Source organism: Polypterus senegalus, chromosome 15, assembly GCF_016835505.1.
Source record: "Polypterus senegalus isolate Bchr_013 chromosome 15, ASM1683550v1, whole genome shotgun sequence".
Lineage (NCBI taxonomy): Eukaryota > Metazoa > Chordata > Cladistia > Polypteriformes > Polypteridae > Polypterus > Polypterus senegalus.
The window spans coordinates 66,032,975-66,053,796 of NC_053168.1; the positions used below are offsets into that span (position 1 = coordinate 66,032,975).

At 37.1% G+C, this 20,822-nt stretch overlaps 1 protein-coding gene across 1 annotated transcript in view; it reads right to left on the reverse strand.

The window, feature by feature from the left end:
- adam22 (ADAM metallopeptidase domain 22) overlaps positions 1–20,822 on the reverse strand; it is a 418,045-nt gene that overhangs the window by 2,497 nt on the left and 394,726 nt on the right. The window contains exon 30 of the mRNA XM_039737656.1: positions 2,113–2,236. Within this exon, the coding sequence (XP_039593590.1) occupies positions 2,113–2,236 (124 nt within the window). The remainder of the gene's footprint in view (positions 1–2,112; positions 2,237–20,822) is intronic.

Sequence of the window (20,822 nt, forward strand, 5' to 3'; positions counted from 1 at the left end):
ACTGAATGTCATTCTGTCAGATCTAAATATGATAAAGATGACTGAATTTGATCCAATTGTCTGTCTAACTGCTCTCTAATATAATATAATAATATACTGTAATAAATCTGCTGTGTTAAACATTAAAAAACGGCATGACAATTAAGTTGTACACAACATTAAAATATATTTATCAGGTGTCCCAAAAAAATGTATACAGACGTTGAATGATCTCTCATATATATTTCTCTTCTGGTTCGTCCTGCTTCCTCTTCAAAACCGGTCCCCCCCCCACGCAGCCCATACAGCATTTCTCGATTCCTATTCCTCCTCTTCCAAACCCTTCCCCATGCTGCCTGCGGCCCCCCATACATCTCCACGCAGCTTTTCTCGATTCCTATTCCTCCTTTGGACTACCACGTTCCCCGCTCCTCTCTCATGACCCCATTGGTGTCACGTCACCACCCTATATCTAGCCTGATCACGTGACCTTTCACTTCGGCCAGGTGTGCGCCTGGGAGTCTTTTCCGTAGCCTGCTACAGGAAGGTACTCTCTTGGCCATTGGCATTGGTTTGGCTCCTTGCTATTTTCGTTATACTGCAGCGGTTGTTCCCTAAGCCTTTGTTATAAAATGAACAACAGTATCTTTTCTGTCGATGTTTTTGTACAACGTCATCTGTATTCCAGGATCCGGGAACTGCCTGTTCCTATCAGTGGGTTATTTCTTGACATAAACGGTTGATGAAGGCAATGCACTCTCACTACGACATAGCGCAGTAGATTTCGTTGCATCAAACTGGGACAGATTTGGAGATGTTCTTCCTGTTGTTCTTTCCAACGCAAGTCAAGTTATCACAACAAGTAATGAGTACTATCAATACATGGCAACATCTACAGTTTATGGTGGTGAAGCTGAAATTCAAGCTCTTTCCAAGATTCTCCATGCTACCATTGTCATTTACTTCAAACACAACCCCAACATCCCGCCTTGCATTACGTTTGCAAAGATTTGCGTTAATCTACGACAACCAGTCTTCAGCCACGGTCAGTTGTACGTGGCTTTTCTAGGGTTAGATCTTTTGACTCACTATCTGTCATCTCCAGAAAAACACCTATTCACAACTGCGTATTTCAAGAAGTATTTCTTTCTTCTTGATTTCTGAATTTCTTTCTCACCGTTTTCCGTTCCTATTCTTACACCGCTGTATGCTATGGCGGGCATCGGCTAGTTATAAATAAAAAGGTTCACTAAGATACATCTGCGTTTTATAATTCAAATTAAGGAAGACTAATGTAGAATCAGTTATCACAAGTGTTTGAACTACTGGCTGCTGTGGTCCAAACACTCTAGACAAAGCACACCCGTGGATTTGCAAACATCAGAAATCTTTTCATTTGGTATTTGTGCACAACCTCCATTCATCCATCCATTATCCAACCCACTATATCCTAACTACAGGGTCACGGGGGTCAACTGGAGCCAATCCCACCCAACACAGGGCGCAAGGCAGGAAACAAACCCCGGGCAGGGTGCCAGCCCACCGCAGTATCTTTGACATGACCCCATTTAAAAAAAAAAGTCTGAAGTCTGGTGAACGTGAGGGCTACCTCTTCACCCAGTCCGTTTTTTTGGTAGATATTCGTCAAGATAGGCTCTCATGTCATGATGGTAGAGGGAAAGTGCTTCATCGTGCTGGAAATAAAACTGGTCCTCATCCCTAAACTCCTCTCAAATGCGTGGCACGATAGATTCCTGCTGCAAGTTCAAATAAACGACACCAGTCACAGTGTTGGCTTAATAAACATTGTATTTATAATCATTCAAGGTGTGGATACATTTTTGGGACATATCAATATGGCACCTGTCAATATTACTGTCTGGAAAGCTTAATTGTGATATGCTAGTATCAAAGCTATACGCAATTCATAGATTCCCAAATGTAAATATTAATAAATACGTAAAGTAATTCTGGGTATATACTATTTACAAAATTCAGTTTAGTTAACACCTCTGCAGGACATATGCCAGGCATATACAAAAATAATGTTAAAATATATTTTCATATTCTTGTTACTGTTAAGTACTTACTGATAAAGTGCGTATGAAACCGGTAGCATCAAAAATCCCTTACCCGGGCACTTTGTCTGTTGGTTTTTCTCTCCTCGTCAGGAAGTGGTGGCATAGGGTATGGGTATTTCCGACTAGAGGCAATGGAGCCTGTTGAGGATGTAGGAGATTTAGCTGGAGACAATGTCCTGAAAAAGAATCATGAAACTGTCTACGTGAGTTCCACCATTTCAGTGAAGAACATGAATTGCAAGCACATCATAGTCACAGCACTGGTCTGCTTCAGTTTTGAAAAGAACTTGATTTCGGACCTTCTCTGTCTTTTATTTTTGCTAGTATAATTGGTCACAAATGGAAATACAATTACAGTATTTAATTTGTGATGGGAATATGCAAGATACCATCTGAAAAGAAGAGTTTATTGAATTATTCTGTCTGCCACAGAAGATATCAAATTCCAACTTATCACTGATGATCTTTAATGTACTCCTAGAGAAATTAGTCTGGTGAATATTACTTCTTTCTGGGTCAAACATGCATCCAATTTTCCCAGACTTGGAGTAAACATCAGTGGCCTAATGGAGTCACTAATGGAATTGCACCAACATGCACAGTGTACTTGCACCCTGACATTGACATAATTTACAGTTTTGACTGAAGTTTATGCCTGGTTGAGAGACGATGGCTACTGTACCACTGCTACCTCATAGCCCCAGAGTGCTGGGTTTTAATTATGGCCTGGGTTGCCTGTATGGAGTTTTCTCGAAGTGAGTGTGTGTGGATGTTTCTCTGGGCACTCCAGTTTTTATCTGACATTCCAGAGTCATACTTAGTAGGTTAGCGGGTGATTCTGAATCCCCTTGTTGTCCATGAGTGGACCTTGCAAATAGAATGGCACATTTTCCAAGGCTGATGCCCTTCTTATGATTGATATTGCCAGGATAGTCTTTAATCCTAAGATATTTTGCTTTTCGTCATCAGACATAGGGTAACCATATAACTTCATAAATCCTGGATGTTTCATTATATATATGCAAACAATTTGACGGCCACTTTGTAAAAGTAGTTATCAGACCTGCCATCAAAACAGAATATACAAGGGCATGTCAAAAATATTTGCAGTATCTTTATAAAAATAAATAAAAAATACAAAATTTACTTAGTCTTCCAGGTTATTAACATTTTTAGTTCAACAGTCACATGCTTGTTGGCCAGAACATTATGGACACAATCGATATTGTAAGCAGTAGTGGACAAGGTGAGAGACCAGATTGTTCTTAATCTGTGACGCTTGTTTCAATTTTACAATCCGTTCGATGACACTCTGCTGAGGTGTAAAACATTGTTTGCATATTGTGCTGAAAGAAAACCATGGATCTGTGTTTCTGAAGCACCTCCAGCCATAGAGAAATATATCAGCATGCTGCACATGGAAAGGGGGTGGCCATGTTAACAAAGGCAAGACACACCCAACAATAAACCAGACCAGTCTCAGACAAACAGAATTCTCAAACACATATGCAGCAACGGCTACATCTAGTGCTATAGAAGAAAGTTAAATCTTTACTGGGGAGAGGTTTTGCCTTATCCCAGTTATGTCAAAATGTTACACTTGTACTCGAATGGGCTTTTACTAGTTGGTGGTGTAACAGAGGCAGTTCTACTGTATGCTACGTTTATAGAGCCGGTGGAGCCTTAATGATAAGCCATGCCAGTTCTTGGAGGTCTTCTCACAACTGCCACACTGCACCCGTGACACATGTGGATACCAAAGCATACCAAGCCATTTGATGTTGGCCAAAACCAAAAACAAGTCACGTTAAAGGTGGACAGGGTCAACACAGCTAAGCTGGCTAAAGAGATTTATCAAAGGTGCTTACCTAATGCTGTCTCACTGTTAAAAAGAGAAGATGATTCATCAAATTTCAAATTACCACAAAAAGCAGTGTGTTCAGTTTTTTACCTTTTCTGTTTTTTAAACTTTTGTACTGTGACACATAGATTGGAAAGCCCTAGGATAAGTGATAATAGAAGGTTAAATCTAAATACTAGCAACGTGTGAGAAACATTTGTCAGGAGGTATGGATGTATCCATACACATGTAAAGCTTAAAGCCCCTGACTGACTGACCAGAAATTCTTCATATTTTGCAGACAACATAAGGAAAAATGATTTTCATTAGTGAATCAGTCTTATGGTTCTGATGCCCACAATAATCCAACCTCACTGAAAAGTTAATTTAACTGTGAGAAAAATATTGAAAGAAGAAAAAAAAGTGCAATGACGTTTCACATTTAATTAACAGAAAGTGTGATCTCAGTGCTGGTCTACAACAGTTGCAGATTAGGAGGAGGAGGAGGTTCGGAGCACACGCTGATACAGTGTATTGTTGCACCGACCACAAGACAAACCGACTCAGGATCCCAGATTAGAACCCAAATGCAGCCATGCAACAGGTGACACCTCAGCACCACACGAGTTCAGATGGAGTGGAACAGTGTGAGGTTTTTTTATGGTGGCTGGAGTGCCAATTCTGCCACCAACCCACAAGTTTTCCCTGCAAGATGCAGATTAACGTCATACCCAGGACGGAGCAATTTCAGGTTAAGGGCCCTATAGAGCAGAGTCACTCTGGGTGTTTATGGGATTCGAACCAGCAACCTTCCGATTGCCATTGCAGATCCCTAACTCAGAGCCACTCCACTCCGTTGCAGATTAGACCATATGAAAACATGGCCAGCTTTGAGTCAGCAGCAATTCAAAATGATCACCCCAGTTCATAGGTATGTGTTTAGTATTTAGAAATTTCACAGTTTTTATATTTGATATCATGATAACTGTGTTATTCATTCTAAAAGAAAAACAAGTTTCTTAGAGAATGCAAGCTTAGTGTATGTGCGTGTATAGCATACACCATATTGCTTCTGATTTGAAATGCAACCCTCTTTAAAAAGGAAAAAATACTGGCATATGCAGTAATGGCAAGTAAATATACCATAATGTGTAAACAACAAGGGAGACTGAAGTAATGCTATTGTCTAGTCTCATTACAATGGACTTCTGTTTATTAGGCACAATCTGGTGGTTCTGTGGCCATTGGAGGCATATTTATTATACATATATTTTTTTTCTTTTTTGGAATAGTTTTTGCTAGTTTAATCTATGGACTAGGAATTGCTTTCATTGACAATTCTTCTGTGTGCACAACAAATGACACTCCCTTAACACGTCCACATGCAAGAGGAATCGTTTATGTACATCCAAATGACATGAGGTATGCCAACTGAAATATCTTGAATTCAAGATACCCTCCCCAATTTTATATTTGGAAATGTGAAAAAGTGTGGCTTTTATTAGAAGCAATATGGTATATACATATGTAAGGTGTTACTTGCTCTAGCATTGTTGAAATTTAGATAGATAGATAGAGAGCACTTTATCCACCCAAAGAGAACATTCCAGGAACTGTAGAAATAATATAACAAACAACAACCAGCCTTAAACACACATTAGAATTACAAAAAGAATTTCCATATTCAATTTAAAATTCTTCTGTTAACTTTTAAGGCTATCCACAACCTTACCCCTCCATATCTGTCTGACCTTCCTCCATGTTGCCATTCCCTCCCGCACCCTTAGATCCTCTTCCTCCATCCACTTGACTGTCCCCTTTGTCCGTCTTACCACTATGGGGAGCAGAGAGCATTCAGTCGCTCTGCTCACCAGCTCTGAATTCACTACCACCTGAGCTTAGAAATATTGAATCATTTTCACTTTTCAGATCTAAACTTAAAACTCATTTGTTTAAGACTGCTTTTTCTCTTTGATTACAATTGCTCTGTCTGATTTAAATTTTTGTATTTTAGTTTTGTTTATAATGTGTGCTGCAGTGGGCTGACGCCCTGCCTGGGGTTTGTTTCCTGCCTTGTGCCCTGTGTTGGCTTAGATTGGCTCCAGCAGACCCCTGTGACCCTGTAGTTAGGATATAGTGGGTTGGATAATGAATGGATGTATAATGTGTGTTTTATCTATTGTTCGGTGTCCTTGACTGTTTAGAAAGGCACTTATAAATAAATAAAATGTATTATTAAAAAAGAAGACAAGCCTTCTGACTTGGCTAAACATAAGAGGTCACAGTGAGACATTACAAAGATGTACTGCCTTAGGTATAAAGTGATCCCAGTAGCTTTTCTTGACACACTTCTATTGAAAAACTTGAATCTTGTGTTTCTCAATAACAGCAAAACTGTTTTTAGTGATTTTGATTACTTAATTTAAGTTATGGAGAAAAGCAAATGAACTTTGTGTTGTCTTTCAACACTTATTTCCTTACTACATTTTCCATTAATGCAGAACTATTAGCAAGTAGCAGCATAGATCGCTCCTTTTGTTCACAATAAAACAGATGAAAGGTATCATAATTGTTTCTGCATCATTTGTCAATTGAAACTTAAATTGTAGTTTGATATGCTAAATGTTGCTTGGACTGTATCAGTTTTCTCTCTCTCTCTCTGTTAACCTATTGTTAGTACCTATAAAATATAATCTACTCAAAGGTCTGACAGCTTGAAGACGCCAGAAATTAAAACACCCGAGTGACCAATAAAAATAAAGTGCTTGTTAAGGTCGTGTTACAAAGCAGTAATGGACTAACAGGAGCACCTGCACAGTCTGAATTGTAAAGTGTTTCCCACTTTAAAAATCTTTTCCTTACAAAAAAAAAAAAAAAAGAGACCACCTGGCACATGACGTATTTCTTACATGCCGTAAGTAAACTTGTAGAGGCCCACAGTAGATCTGCAGTTTTCTATTGATGACAGCATACAGAACCAAGCTCACTTTTCATAAAGCTTCATCATCCAAACACCTTATGATGACACCTAAAACAAGGTGATGCAATTAAGCTCTGGGGTTTATTTTACAGGATGTGGGCTGTTGACCACAAGTTCACTTATAACCTTGAATCAAACTTAGGAATTGCTTTAAGAAGTAGATGCAAAAACAGCCACCCATACATTTGAAACCTGCCTATCCTGATTTTGGGGAGCTGGAGCCCATCCTAGAAGCACTGTGGAGGAGTCACATGGAGGACAGGACATCCACTTACATGCACACTGGACTAATTCAGAGTAGCCGATCTACCTAACTAACTTGAGATGTGAAGGGAAAACTCTGAGAGTCATGGCCAGCTCTGTAATGGTAACTCAATGTTTATGTAAATTTAACTTGCTTCATTTCTTTTTGTCTTCTTGCTTTTGATGTTTGCCAGATCATTAACTCTTCCACATGACCTTCCGCTTGTTTAGAATTGCATGGGCAGAACTCCTTTTTTTAACGAAATCAGTCTCTGAAAATATATCTACAGAAAAATCATGTGCTATATAGAGAGATATAATCCCACACCAAATTAAATAAATATAAAGGTTTAACACAAACTCAGATTTCTAGTAAAAGTATGTCTTTTGGTTGAAGAGCACTTAACATAGGAGTATTTAGATGAAGTGGCTCTTGATGTCAGTATTAAATCACTCCATGATTAGTGAAGGTGTGATGTATTTAAGGGTATCCTTCAATAAGGGCGCGTAAATTAAGGTGAGCTTCAAAAGGCCGACCTCAATTGGGCGCAGCGAATAAAGGCAAACGCAACAAAATTATTACAGAAAATTTATTAGATAAAGGCAATGATTGAACGTATAAAAAGGCGAAAGCAAGAATATTAAAACATCCAATTAATTAATGCATGAACTTCTAATGAACTATTTCTAAAGCTCTCTATATTTTGTTGTTTTCTGCTCTTACTCATTGTTGTGTTACACTTGAAGCTATAGATTATGTGCAATGCCAAGGCCGACCTGCAATGAGCTGTTCAAGACGCAGTTCAGTAAGGCTCTGCTCTTTCTTAAGGCAATTGAGGTCGCCCTTTTGAAGCCCGAAGGCAATTGAGGTCGCCCTTTTGAAGCTCGCCTTTTTGTGTGCACCGTTGTTGAATAGAGCCGTATTTAAGGTGTGTGTGTCTTCCAGACAAACCCAAATGAAAGTATTTAGTCAAGCTACCAATGGTAGTTCCTCATACTACTATACAAATGACGGATATTCAGAATGCTTGGTTATCTTACAACCAGGCGGGATTGACATTACATTGCAGAAATAACACTCACCATTTCATTTCTGTACAGACACTCCTAGCTAATGTTGGTAGAACACAAAGGAAAATACAACATTTAAAATGTTTGCTTGATTTTACAATGGTATAATGCACTTACCAAACAGTTCACTAAAGTCATAACTATAGTGCCTTGCAAAACATTCTGGCCCTTTAAAGGTTTTCAGGTTTTGGTAAACTACAGATATTTTTGCATATATTTATGCATCTTGTTTTAATGTGTCTTTTATAGCAAATTAATACGCTAAGGTCAAAAAAAAAAAAAGAATACAATGATTTATTTCTCAGTCTCTGGTCCCTGGACTGTATTCTCCTTTCAAATGTGCTAAACTGGAAAAAGCTTCTCAAGCTTTGCTTCCGCATTGCAGAATGAGCTTCTCATGACCATCGTATCTGCTAGAAATCTACTGATGTTACCTGTTTCTTTACAATGCATCTGGGACTATTTAAATGTGCTTCTTCTTCGCTGCTCTCCCTCTGGATAGCTGCAGAATATTGACTTTACTCCCAGTGAAGCAGGTTTATTATATGAATTTTAGCTTTTCATCTAGCATTGGTACAGAATTAACTATTGCTTACATTTTACATTTTTTTTCTCGAAACATTGTACATTTTCAATTTCATTATATACTGTAATAATTCTTGAGGACTGGAAGCTAGTAAAAATCTCATCATATAAAAAATTTAATCTGAATAATTAAATAACAAAATAATTGATAGATGGTAATTTACATCTTGACTGAAAGCTTGCATATTGTAATCTTTTTAGTTAGCCAATATAAGGTGTCATTTTGCTTGACATTCATAATAGCTAACTTGGTACAACACCCTAGTACTTTGTCCAAATGGTAAATTTAGCTTTTACATAATCTCGAAAATATTTAACAAACAACATGTTAAAATTATGTTAAAAGTGAGGTTCCTCCAGGATCAGAGTTTGGGGCTATTGTCCTTTTTAATTTATATAGACAATCTAGACAAAAAAAATGTAAATTTGCCGTTGATGCTAAACCAGAGAAATAGGGCTAAACAAAATTACAGCAGAAGAGCAGTAGATTCAGCTGAATGTCCTGATCTTATCAAGACAATTTTGTTATTATTTGTTTTTATTTTTTAATGTCATCTTGCCATTAACAAGTAATGGATAACTTTCACAAAAGGATTTCCTAATCTAAATATTTTTCAACATTACATTATACACCTAATGACAGTTAGGGTGCCAGTTAGCCATTAATGGCAAAATGACGCCTTTTATTGGCTAACTAAAAAGACTGCAATATGCAAGCTTTCAAGGCAACTCAGGCTGCCACAGGATGATTACATCTTGCCTGAAGAAGGGGCCTGAGTTGCCTCAAAAACTTGCATATTGCAGTCTTTTTAGTTAGCCAATAAAAGGTGTCATTTTGCTTGACTTTTCACTATACCTAATGACTGTAAATCAATTCATTAACTTTTCCATTTGCTAAACTAATTTTTTTCCCAATGTTGAATCAAAATTGGCACGAACCAAGAATCAGTTCTGGGATCAAAGGCTCATGCCAGGTCAGTTTAGTATTTGCAATCAAACAACACAATAGTTTCACTTTAGGAAGTTGAACAAACCAGGGGCTTCCCACAGAAAGTCTGCATGAAAACTGAAGGAGGATACAGGAACTCCGTGCAATAATCGCCCCAGCTAGGAGTTAAATTGCACTGAATGCAGGCAATGGTGTCTGCTGCTCAACAATAACAACCTAAGGTTAATTAACTCACTTTTTTTGATGTCATTTAACAAACAGAGTCATGCATTGACAATTAAATTGAAAGCAACGCTGATATAAGTTAACACAGAAATAGTTATTCTAGCAATATAAAAACATACTTCATACGTTTAAGGCCTGGAAGTAACAGAAGGAAATGAAATTATGAAATGAGTTTTCTGGCACCTACTGTCTTTACTGCCCACTTGGATATTCTGGGAGAGCAGGTTCTGGACAGATCACTAGACAACACATTATAAGATTAGCCTTCCCAAAAAATCAATATATATATATAGACAATCAGATGAGCATTACAGTCACTACTCATAGCCAAATTTTTATAACACCTCATGAAAAAAATGAAGTTTGTCATAAAGAATTATTACATCCCTGCAGTATGTTGTTAAATTCAGTTTGCCAGTTGAATAAGAATAAAATATGAGGCTAATTAAATTGATTTTAAATTTCTCATCAATAATCTGCATGTCTGGAAAATAAACGACTCTTATGATTCACTTAGTACACATGAGATGTCTTGTTTAACAGACCAGGCTAGTGAATACTTGTACTTGTTCCCAAGAGTCAAACCCTCAGAACATCACTGATCCCAGTACAAACGAACACAAAGTAAAAGAAGGCACCGTAGCAACAGACACAGGCAGTCATGAAGCTAGGAGCTGAACAGAAGCATTGACCGCATGCAGTTGGGAGATTCTCTGATCACGCAAGAGCAGAGCAGATCTGCGCCCTTCACATGTCTAGCAGTAATTTGTAAAGCGGGATTTAGAGCAATGCAGATGGGTAAAAAGCAAAGCAAATCTATACAGACAACAAAGTACTAGTTTTGTAAGGGTAGGCCAGATATATTACTGTATGTATATGAACAATATTACATGGAAATTAATATCTATTGTCCTATAAATTTAAGCTGTTATAGTGAATCGTGCAACTATTTTAAGAGCTCTTGCCATGGTCACTTCAGCTGGTGAAATGTCTGGATTTGCTTTACATTTTACATAAAAAGCAGAAGCATGGAGGTAATATATTAAAATGATGGCAAAGCATTTCACTGAGTTTAATTTTCTAGAACTGCTGTTTATTTTAAAAGGGATCACACTATAATAGTTTCAGAATGACCAACTCAGTTTAACATGTGCATGCAAGAGAGCATTATTTAGGAGTGTTAGACAGAAGCATTGCCCTCTCATCCCAAAAATAAAGTAATGCTCACTGTAGTGTTAAAAAGGTACAAAGTAACTTTCTACAATTATGATTGTTACTTTTAACCATCTTAAATACTTTAAACGTACTTACAGTGATGGTCAATTTTATTGACAGCAAGAATATGTTGATGTGATATTTGATTGTTGCTAACAAAAGACAGTGTACATTGGGCACTATTATATATTATTTTCTAATATTTTAATAACCGAAATGTTTGCATCATCTTAACATTTACTGATGGAACAGTAAATGCACCTCATTAGCATGACTAAACATATAATTATTTTTGCAGATATATATGTCTAAAATCCCATGAAAATTCTTGATTCCGTGTATATTTTATTTGGTGGTTTGAAAGCAACACTGCTTCTCATTTTTCAGTGTAAAAAGAATGTGTATTGATAGTGGCAAAAATATTAAGTTAACAATGTAGGGAATGGATAAACACACCACAAATGTCTCTCATCCCCATCATTTTTTAAAAACAAGTCAACAAAATTGTGTCCTAAACACTGTAATGAAAAAACCTCTGAATCACGCAGGTGCTAAATTTATCATTTGTCAAGCTACTACTTTTCCATCATATGTTTAGCTTTATGTTTGAATAACAATGTGTAGAGTAGATGCATTAACAAAACTCGCCCTTTTTACAGACTCCCCTTTGGCTGGCTCTGGATGGATCATCAGCTCATACTGCTGCCTGTTGTTGACGTAACAGAGACGTTTTTCTCATCCCTGTCTATCCCAGTTATTCAATATCTACTGCATAGTTGACTGTATCGGTGTTCACTGTCCTTTATCACTTTCAGTTTGCTATTGTTTAAAGCAGGGGTGAGCAATGTCAGTCCTGGAGGGCTGCTGGTTTTTGTTCAGACTTTTGCTTAATTAGAAAACAATCCTTGCCAATAACAGATCTTACTTAATTTCATGATTTGTTTTAACTCGGCCATGTCATCTCATTCTTATATCATAGATGTTTCCTTTTTTAAGTATATGATCCAAATGATTAGAAGGCTAAAACAACTTTCAGTGCTTCACTTTTTTCTCTTTAGTTTCCTTTTAAATATTTTGTTAAACCACATAGTGCATGATGACTACATCCATATGTAATTGGAAACAAGCTAGATGGAGAACTGCTGGTTTCTATATTATTTGCACCTTAGTGATAGATAGATAGATAGATAGAATTTTATATGTCCCCAGAGTGGAATTTGGCCTTTTACAGAAGCCATTTAAATTAATAAATACATAAATAGGTAGTTAGATTAAAACAATAAATAATACACACACATATGCACACACACTTTGGTCTGAATATGCACTGGAATGAAAATAAAGAAAGAAAAGTTCTGACTTGGCTGTCACAATTACAGTTAGGTATTATGCAGATGTATAACTGTTGGTATAAAGGAGTCCCAGTTGTGTTTCTTGGCACAGTTTTGCTGTATAATTTGTTGCCTTTAAGTCCTTGATGTTATTGTGTTAGAGAGAGGATATGCAGCCTTGTTCATAATGGCACTTAGTTTTGTTTTAATTCTCTCCTTTGCTATGACTTACATGGGGTCCAGTGTGTGTCCCATAACTGAGCCTGTCCATTTAATCAGCTTGATTATTCGGTGGGCCTCTCTTGAAATGCACACTACAGAGTAGAAAGTCACACTGGCCATCACAAAGATGTAGAAGGTGTGAATGATGTCACTTCCCACATTAAAAGAACAGTCTCCAAAGGAAAAAGAGCCGGCTCTCCCTTTCCTTATACAGGTGCTGGCCATAAAATTAGAATATCATGACAAAGCTGATTTATTTCTGTAATTCCATTCAAAAAGTGAAACTTGTATATTAGATTCATTCACTACACACAGACTGATGTATTTCCAATGTTTATTTCTTTTAATTTTGATGATTATAACTGACAATTAATGAAAGTCCCAAATCCAGTACCTCGGAAAATTAGAATATCAATTAAGACCAGTTCCTTGGTTTTGCTGATGTTAAGATGCACCAAGAAACAAACAAACTTCTCCACATGACTCCTACTGTATACTTTGCCTCATCCCCTTTATCAATGCACATCAGAAGTGCAGAATCATCTGAGAATTTCTGCAAGTGACATGACCTGGTGTTATATTTTTAGTCGGAGGTGTAAAGAGAAAAGGAGACAAGACTATTTCTTGTGGTGCTCCAATGTTGCTCACATCCGTATCAGAAACACAGTCCTTGAGTTTCACAAACTGCAGTGCCTGACAGACAGTCCATTATCCAGGACACCACAGGCTCATCCACCTGCATATCTCTGAGTTTACCCCTTAACAGGTGGATGGCATTGAAGGCGCTGTAGAAATCAAAAATCCTAGTCGTTACAGGGCTGCCAGCTTTGTCCAGATGAGAATAACCTTTGTGAAACAGATAGATAATTGCATCCTCCACTGCAATCTTAGTCGGATAGACCACCTGGACCCTCTTCAGTTTTCCTACAACAAGAGTACTCTTAAAAGTTGTTCATGATGTGAGACGTTAAGTGACACTCTGAACTAACATTTTTAACACTGTTTTCACAGCCCAAGTGATGCTTGGTTCTAACGCAAAAAAGATTAATACTATAAAACATTTCAACAAATTTCAAGCAACCATTAAGTAAGTATTAAAGTGAAAAAATGACATTGCTTTTAAAATTCAGATATATATTTGCTTTGTTGAACCTGAGCTTTAAACTTGTGATGTAATTAAATAAATAATTGAATGAGTCTGTCATTGAAAAACAAACAGCATTAAAATACAAGTGCATGGATTAAGCAGCTAAGAAACTTGCCTTTTGCAAGTTTGTCTAGGATTCTTCTACTGGCTGTAGCTTTCATTGATAGGTCTGTCATCTAGGTCATGGTGAGTCTGACCAACCTTGGGTGTAAGAGTAATCCTGAATGGGGTACTAATCCATCACATAGTCATGCACATACCTATCCTCATTCAAGGAGTGTTATAAAAAAGAAAAAAAATCAAATTAATTTGGTTAAAAAACTCCAAATTAAAATTTGCTTCCTTGATTAGCCATGAAGTGATGGAAGGCAACAAATTATGGATGAGGATCTCAACAAAAAGTGTCAGAATGTGTTAGTAGTGAGCATCTCATTTTAAAAGAAAATTAATTTGTCACCCAACACTGTAACACTAGAGTACCACCACAGTACAACAGCTGCACTGCAGAAAATAAACAGGCAAAATCTGTTTCACTCAAGCCAGTGCAGACAGTGTATATTTGTGGTGTATTAATTAACTTACGGCTTTGTCAGATTATTATATCGGTTTTGGATATCTGTCAGTTCTAGATATTTTGTTGTTGTCCGTGCTTCATTATTTTAGTTTAAAATACTTAATAAGCGATAAGCTTATTTAGAACTCTTTAAAAGTACCTATAAATACATTCTAGTATAATGATAAGGAGAAGAATACCTGCTCTTGGTGGTTCTCAGACTTCTTGCATAATAAAAAAACTGACTGAAAAAAAAGGTATCCTTACTAGATGACCAGACTGCCACAACAAGTTTGTCTTAATCTGGGGAAGCAACATCACTGCTTTGAGGTCCTTCTAGGTCTAAGGTTCCCAATGGGCACTGAAGAAATCTAACGGGGCATTTCTGGTCCAAGACATATTAAGGGGGTGGTTAGGACCAGCCGCCACCCCCTTGGGCAACACTCTCGCAAGAACACTCTGAAAAGTTTGATTAATACTAAAAATCGTCGAACACATGTTTCAACCAATTATTCTAAATGTCCATTAAGAAAAACCCGTCCGTATTAAATAGTAGGTATTAGTACATTATATTTACAAGTTTGCACAAGTCATGCATTCTCAGATCATGTAAGTCCTTATAAGATTAACGCATGTGCAGAGGACCAAATCTATGCATGTTTTGACAGGTTCATTGAATATTATTATAAATGCATGAGAAGTTTTTTATCACTACCAGATTGTTTTGGAATTCCTTCAGAGCAAGTGTAAACCTAAAATTACAGTGCGGTACCTACAGATCACATTCAAAGGAAAACTACGCGCCAGCCACTTCACGTCTCTGCCACTCGCATATGTGGATTTCACTTTCACCAAACAACAAATCCTGCAGATATGCCTCTTCATTAGGAAGAAACACTACTTTTCCCTGATGGCAACACGAATTGGACGATCTACAAGTCTCCCATCATCATATTTATCCGAAATGATTTAGCATGGTCAACAATCTATTAACAAAGAAAAGAAACAGATTATCAATAGTGGAATGCAGCAATTTAAGATTGCTGATGACAAAAATGGCACCAAACATCGAAAAATTAGAGTCATCACACCAAATTCAGCCCTCTCACTAATAATATTATATTCATTTTTTTTAATAATATATATTTTTTAATCATACTTTGAGCAATACACCAAATGTTAATATCTTCTAATAAAAATCTGTGCTTGTTTTTCAATATATAGTATAGTACAGTTCACCCAAGGGGGGTACTATCGAATCACTCTTTGAAAAAGTGGGCTCTGACCCAAAAAAGGTTGGGAACCTATGTTCTAGGTTGATGGGTTCTTAACTTTATAAAGTAAAAATAATATCTCACAACTTTATGGAAGTATTTTATTTATATTAATTGGGTCATTATCAATCAACTATTTGATAGTTGGAGAAGTGAATTAGACAGACATAAATAGTTTTGTTCAAGAGCTTCCATTTCAGCGATACGTTGCAATACATCCAAACCTTCAGCAATCCACCGTTATTACCCTTAAAAACAGGAGAACAGAATATTTAAACACATCTATTTGGTCCACAATTATCCTAGGGGAGTCAGCCATTCTTTTTCACTAAACAACCATCAACTTATATTTCAAAGTGCTGATTCTCATTTCTAATGCATTATACGAGATTGCTGCTCACTTCAGTGCATGCATCAGGTCAGTCATAGCAGGCCAAAAGGGCAAAATCATTTGTAAACATTAGAGATGCTGTACTTGCCTAGGCTGTGCCTTTGTCTCCTGTCTGTAAGAATAAACATAAGGGAAGCTAAGGCAGACATTTACAGGAGCGCTGCTACTAACAGGTTCACAGAGTCAATAATGTCCCATACAAACAAGTATTGCACATACAAGTCCATGGCATGCAACAGCTGTGAGGGAATCCTGTTTTCACACAACCATTTGCATAACCATAACCTACCCCATAATATAAAGTGAAAAGCCTTCTACTAGTCAACAGTTTACATTCTCTGCGCCTGACGGAGGGGGTGTGAGGAGAGGGGCTGTTTGCCTAGAGGATTCGGACGCTCCTCTACAAAATGCCGCTTTATCGCGGTGCTTCGGCATACTTAAAAGCACGTATTGATTTTTTGATTGTTTGCATTTCTCTCACGCTCTCTCTCTGACATTCTCTGCTCCTGACACGCATTCTTTGAAGAGGAAGATATATTTGCATTCTTCTAATTGTGAGAAAGAACTGTCATCTCTGTCTTGTCATGGAGCACAGTTTAAACTTTTGACTAAAGGGTGTTATTTCATGTCTAGAGGGCTCTAATAATGTTAACAGGGTGGGAGAGTTTATAAGGGCTTAAAATATATAAAAATAACCATACAAACATATGGTTTCTACTTCACGGATTTTTATCTATCGCAGGGGGTTCTGGAACGCAACCCCCGCGATCGAGGAGGGATTACTGTATAACCTTTTGAAAAGATCTGTGTAGGTATTAATCATGAAAACAATTTCAGCAGGCTGTATCAGTTAGAGCAGTGGTTCCTAAACTTGGTCCTAAGGACCCACTGTGGCTGCAGGTTTTTATTCCAGCCACATTCATAATTAGTGATAATAATTGATCTCATTTATTTAGATGGCCTTTTTTCCCTTCTCTTATTCTGTGTTTAGAAAAGTACAGCAGTATGATTTTTACATTTATAAGACATTTTGAAATACTTCTACTTTTGCTTTAAACGCTTACCCCTCTTTTGTTGTTGTCCTATTGTTTTGTTATTTTTTTGTGCAGTTTGCACCCTTCATTGTATCCTAATAATAATAATTAAAACAAACAGAACTGACAGCCAGGTAAACAACACTGAATGATGAAAGGCTGCAATAACTTGAGTGTCAGACCCACTAATTAGTAGGTAATAAATGAAACAATCGGAACACATGGAAAAGCAGAATGAAAATCAGGTTGAAAATTGTTAAAAAACTATCCCCTTATAAGTGTTTAGTACATTTTAATAAAAATTTACCAAACTTAGTTTTGTTATTTCTCCATTGGCTCCAAAACACAGAAACTGGGAAATAACAGCTCGCTTAATTGGGCTAGGAGTCCAACTAAAAACAGAAGGTGGTTGGAACAAAAACCTGCAGCCTTTCAGATTCTTCCAACTTTCAAAAATATTTCCAGTCAAAGTAGGAGCAAATCCCAGGTACTAAGAATGGGCAATGTGGTACACTGATGAATTATTTTCGGGTTTTCTTATGACACAATTACAATATTTACAATCGTGAATATGAAATCATGCTTTTTATGACTCTGGAGTAACAAATCAATTAATGATGAACATAACATCAAAATCATGCAACATGTATTTAATTTTTTGGGACAGAGGTAGGCTCATGCAAAATGGAAATAAAGTGTAGATAGAATCAGGCTGAAGAATGATGTTTTATCCCCTTGAGAATATGGCAAAATTTACCATAGCAGGCACCATGTCTGTGATGCCCACACAGCAAGTCATACATGCACAAAGTCTGTTAACACTCTCTCCACCCTGTCATTATGGGGTGTTAACTATATAAGACTGTTTTGAATGGTGGATTAGAAGTTAACAATAGCCCAGGATAGCTTTAGCAATACTGATAGTTTTCCTTTAGAATTTGTGCTGGCATTAGCTCAAACAAAATGGCAGTCTGTCTCATCAGTATCGCCCCTATCTCCTCATTGTGTGCCTAATTAAAATCTTTTGCAAGAAATTGTAACTCAGTCACTAATTGTTCAAATGTTCTTTAGCTTCCTGTGCTTCATCAATGAGAATTTATAGAAACACAATATTATATTCATTTTGTGCATTACATAAAGTTTAAATTGTATTATTGCTATTAAGTACCCATGTATTGTACATTATGCTATTTCTTTCCCTCCTTTCTTTTTAATCAGCCAAGAAAGCATGAATTTGTAATACCGTGTCTTAAGCAAGTTGCTGACATTTAATTTGTAATACAGGGGCTCTGGCTGTGTCCTGTTAGTCCAACTGTGTGCAGCCTGTTTTGCTTTAAAAAGCTGTATTAACAGTATCAAGAAAATTAAATATTTAAAAAGATGGCCTTCAGCAGGAAACCTAGCATGAAATGTGTGTCAATTTAATGAAAGTATATCAAGGAAATGTTTACAAAACACTTCATATAAGGATTAAATCTCTGGTGGGCATATTGAAATAAGTTGTATCAGCATATTTTAGAATCACTGTTAAGGTGATTGATGGGACAAGATACTAACTAGCAATGATTAACTTTGTAACATACATTAACATCATCATTCAATAGTGCTGTAAAATTCAGAGTCTGCCACGAAGCACCCTTTGTCATGTTTCTCTTGAGGTGATGTTATATTATAATAGGGCGGCATGGTGGTGCAGTGGGTAGCACTGTTGCCTCGCAGTTAGGAAACTCGGGTTCGCTTCCCGGGTCCTCCCTGCGTGGAGTTTGCATGTTCTCCCCGTGTCTGTGGGGGTTTCCTCCCACAGTCCAAAGACATGCAGGTTAGGTGCATTGGCGATTCTAAATTGTCCCTAGTGGTGTGTGGATGTGTGTGCCCTGCAGTGGACTGGCGCCCTGCCCGGGGTTTGTTTCCTGCCTTGCACCCTGTTTTGGCTGGGATTGGCTCTGGCAGACCCCCGTGACCCTGTAGTTAGGATATAGCGGGTTGGATAATGGATGGATGGATATATTAGAATGAATATGTCAGCAACACTGAACATTAATGTTTAGACAAGTCACCGCCATTTCACATTATGTCAAAGAGCTGATTGTCATGAATAACAGTTTTAGACCAAGCTAAGCAATAACCTGCCAATACCACTGAAGAAACTTGCAATGAAATACTCAGCAGTATTGTTGTTGTTGTTTTTTCATTATACAAGGCAAGAAACACCAGTCCCATGTTAAAAGTCAAGTGCATTTATATAAGTAATAAGAATGTTTTTTTTTTTTTCTCAAAATGCAGACAATTAAGTCATCCTAGTTAAAAGCCAGTAGAACAAAGACCACCTTCACTAAATGTCTTTCTTTCTCTTGTGGATAAATATCAAGCATAAATATTACTGTAACTGTGAAAACACTTTAAAAAATAAGGCTTTGTGATCATCTGGATTTTCCACAAAACTATTTTTTTCACAATTTGAAATCCAAAACCAGATGCATTTCTGCTATCTTATATGTGACCCTTGCCCTGTTTCAGTTTCTTGTTAATCTATATAGGCTGGAGGGATGAATGTCTTTGCTGTCATGAAAGAAAACACTTTTTTAATTAAACTATTATCATTTATGACTTAGACTTGGTTGTTTTACAGTAACAAGTCCAGCTTTTTCCATGCAGTTTAGGGCTGGAAAACTAAACTAAACACAAATCTGAAAGCTCACCAAGACCTGGACAGTTTCAATGACAAACTCACATGTTGCAAAAACACAATCCCTGCAGAAGGTGCCTGGCATAGTCAAGAAGAAAATTACCTTGAATTAAGACACAATCCGTTTCCTCCTGAGCTTTAAATTGACAATAAAGTATTCAATGAATAATAGTGAGACACCTTTATACACAAGTCTAAAATACGTTAAATGGTTATTACCTAAACTAATTGACCAGTGAATGCATTGGCAAATGCAATTTTAGATAACAATATCGCAGGAATATGGATATATTGAGTTATTTCTTCAATATGACACTAGTTATCTTTCCCAAACTGAAAAGAAAGAGAAAATGCTTACAGCTGCCCAGTATGAAGACCACTGTGGCTGTGGAGCATCAAGCTTACTGAGTCTGACTCTCGGGTAGAGATGAGGCAAAAGTGCATTTAAGAGAGAGAAAAATGGAATCACTTCATCACACAAGTGGTCACTGTAAACAACCGTCCAAGTCATGCACGAAAACAACATCAAAGTTTTGAAAAAAAAAATTGGATAATATAAGTAATAGGCAGTCTTGTCTGTGAACGGCCTTCCCCTATTTGTAACATTTTTTTATATTTTCACACATGTCAAACAACATGTCTTGAACTAAGGAAAAACAGTATAATAAAGGAAAAAAAGTAGTGGATGTTCATCAATATGGACCAGACTATAACTGCAATTAAAAATTCAGTCTCAGTAAATCCACTGTTAGGTTAATAGTATATACAGTAAGTGGTGGGCAATGGCAACCTTGCTGAGTAGTGGACATCCTCCTCAAATTCCAGCCAGAGCCATAGAGAGAAGTCATTGTAAATTAACTTTCAGAGGTCAATACGCCTCCTTAGCTGCCTCCAGGGTAGTGGTGCACAGATCAGCAATTAGTGGAACCCTAAAAGGAACTATAATCTATATAAGGGTCATCAGGAAAAAGCCTCTTTTGTGGAAAAAGAATAAAAACGTCTATCTGGGATATGGC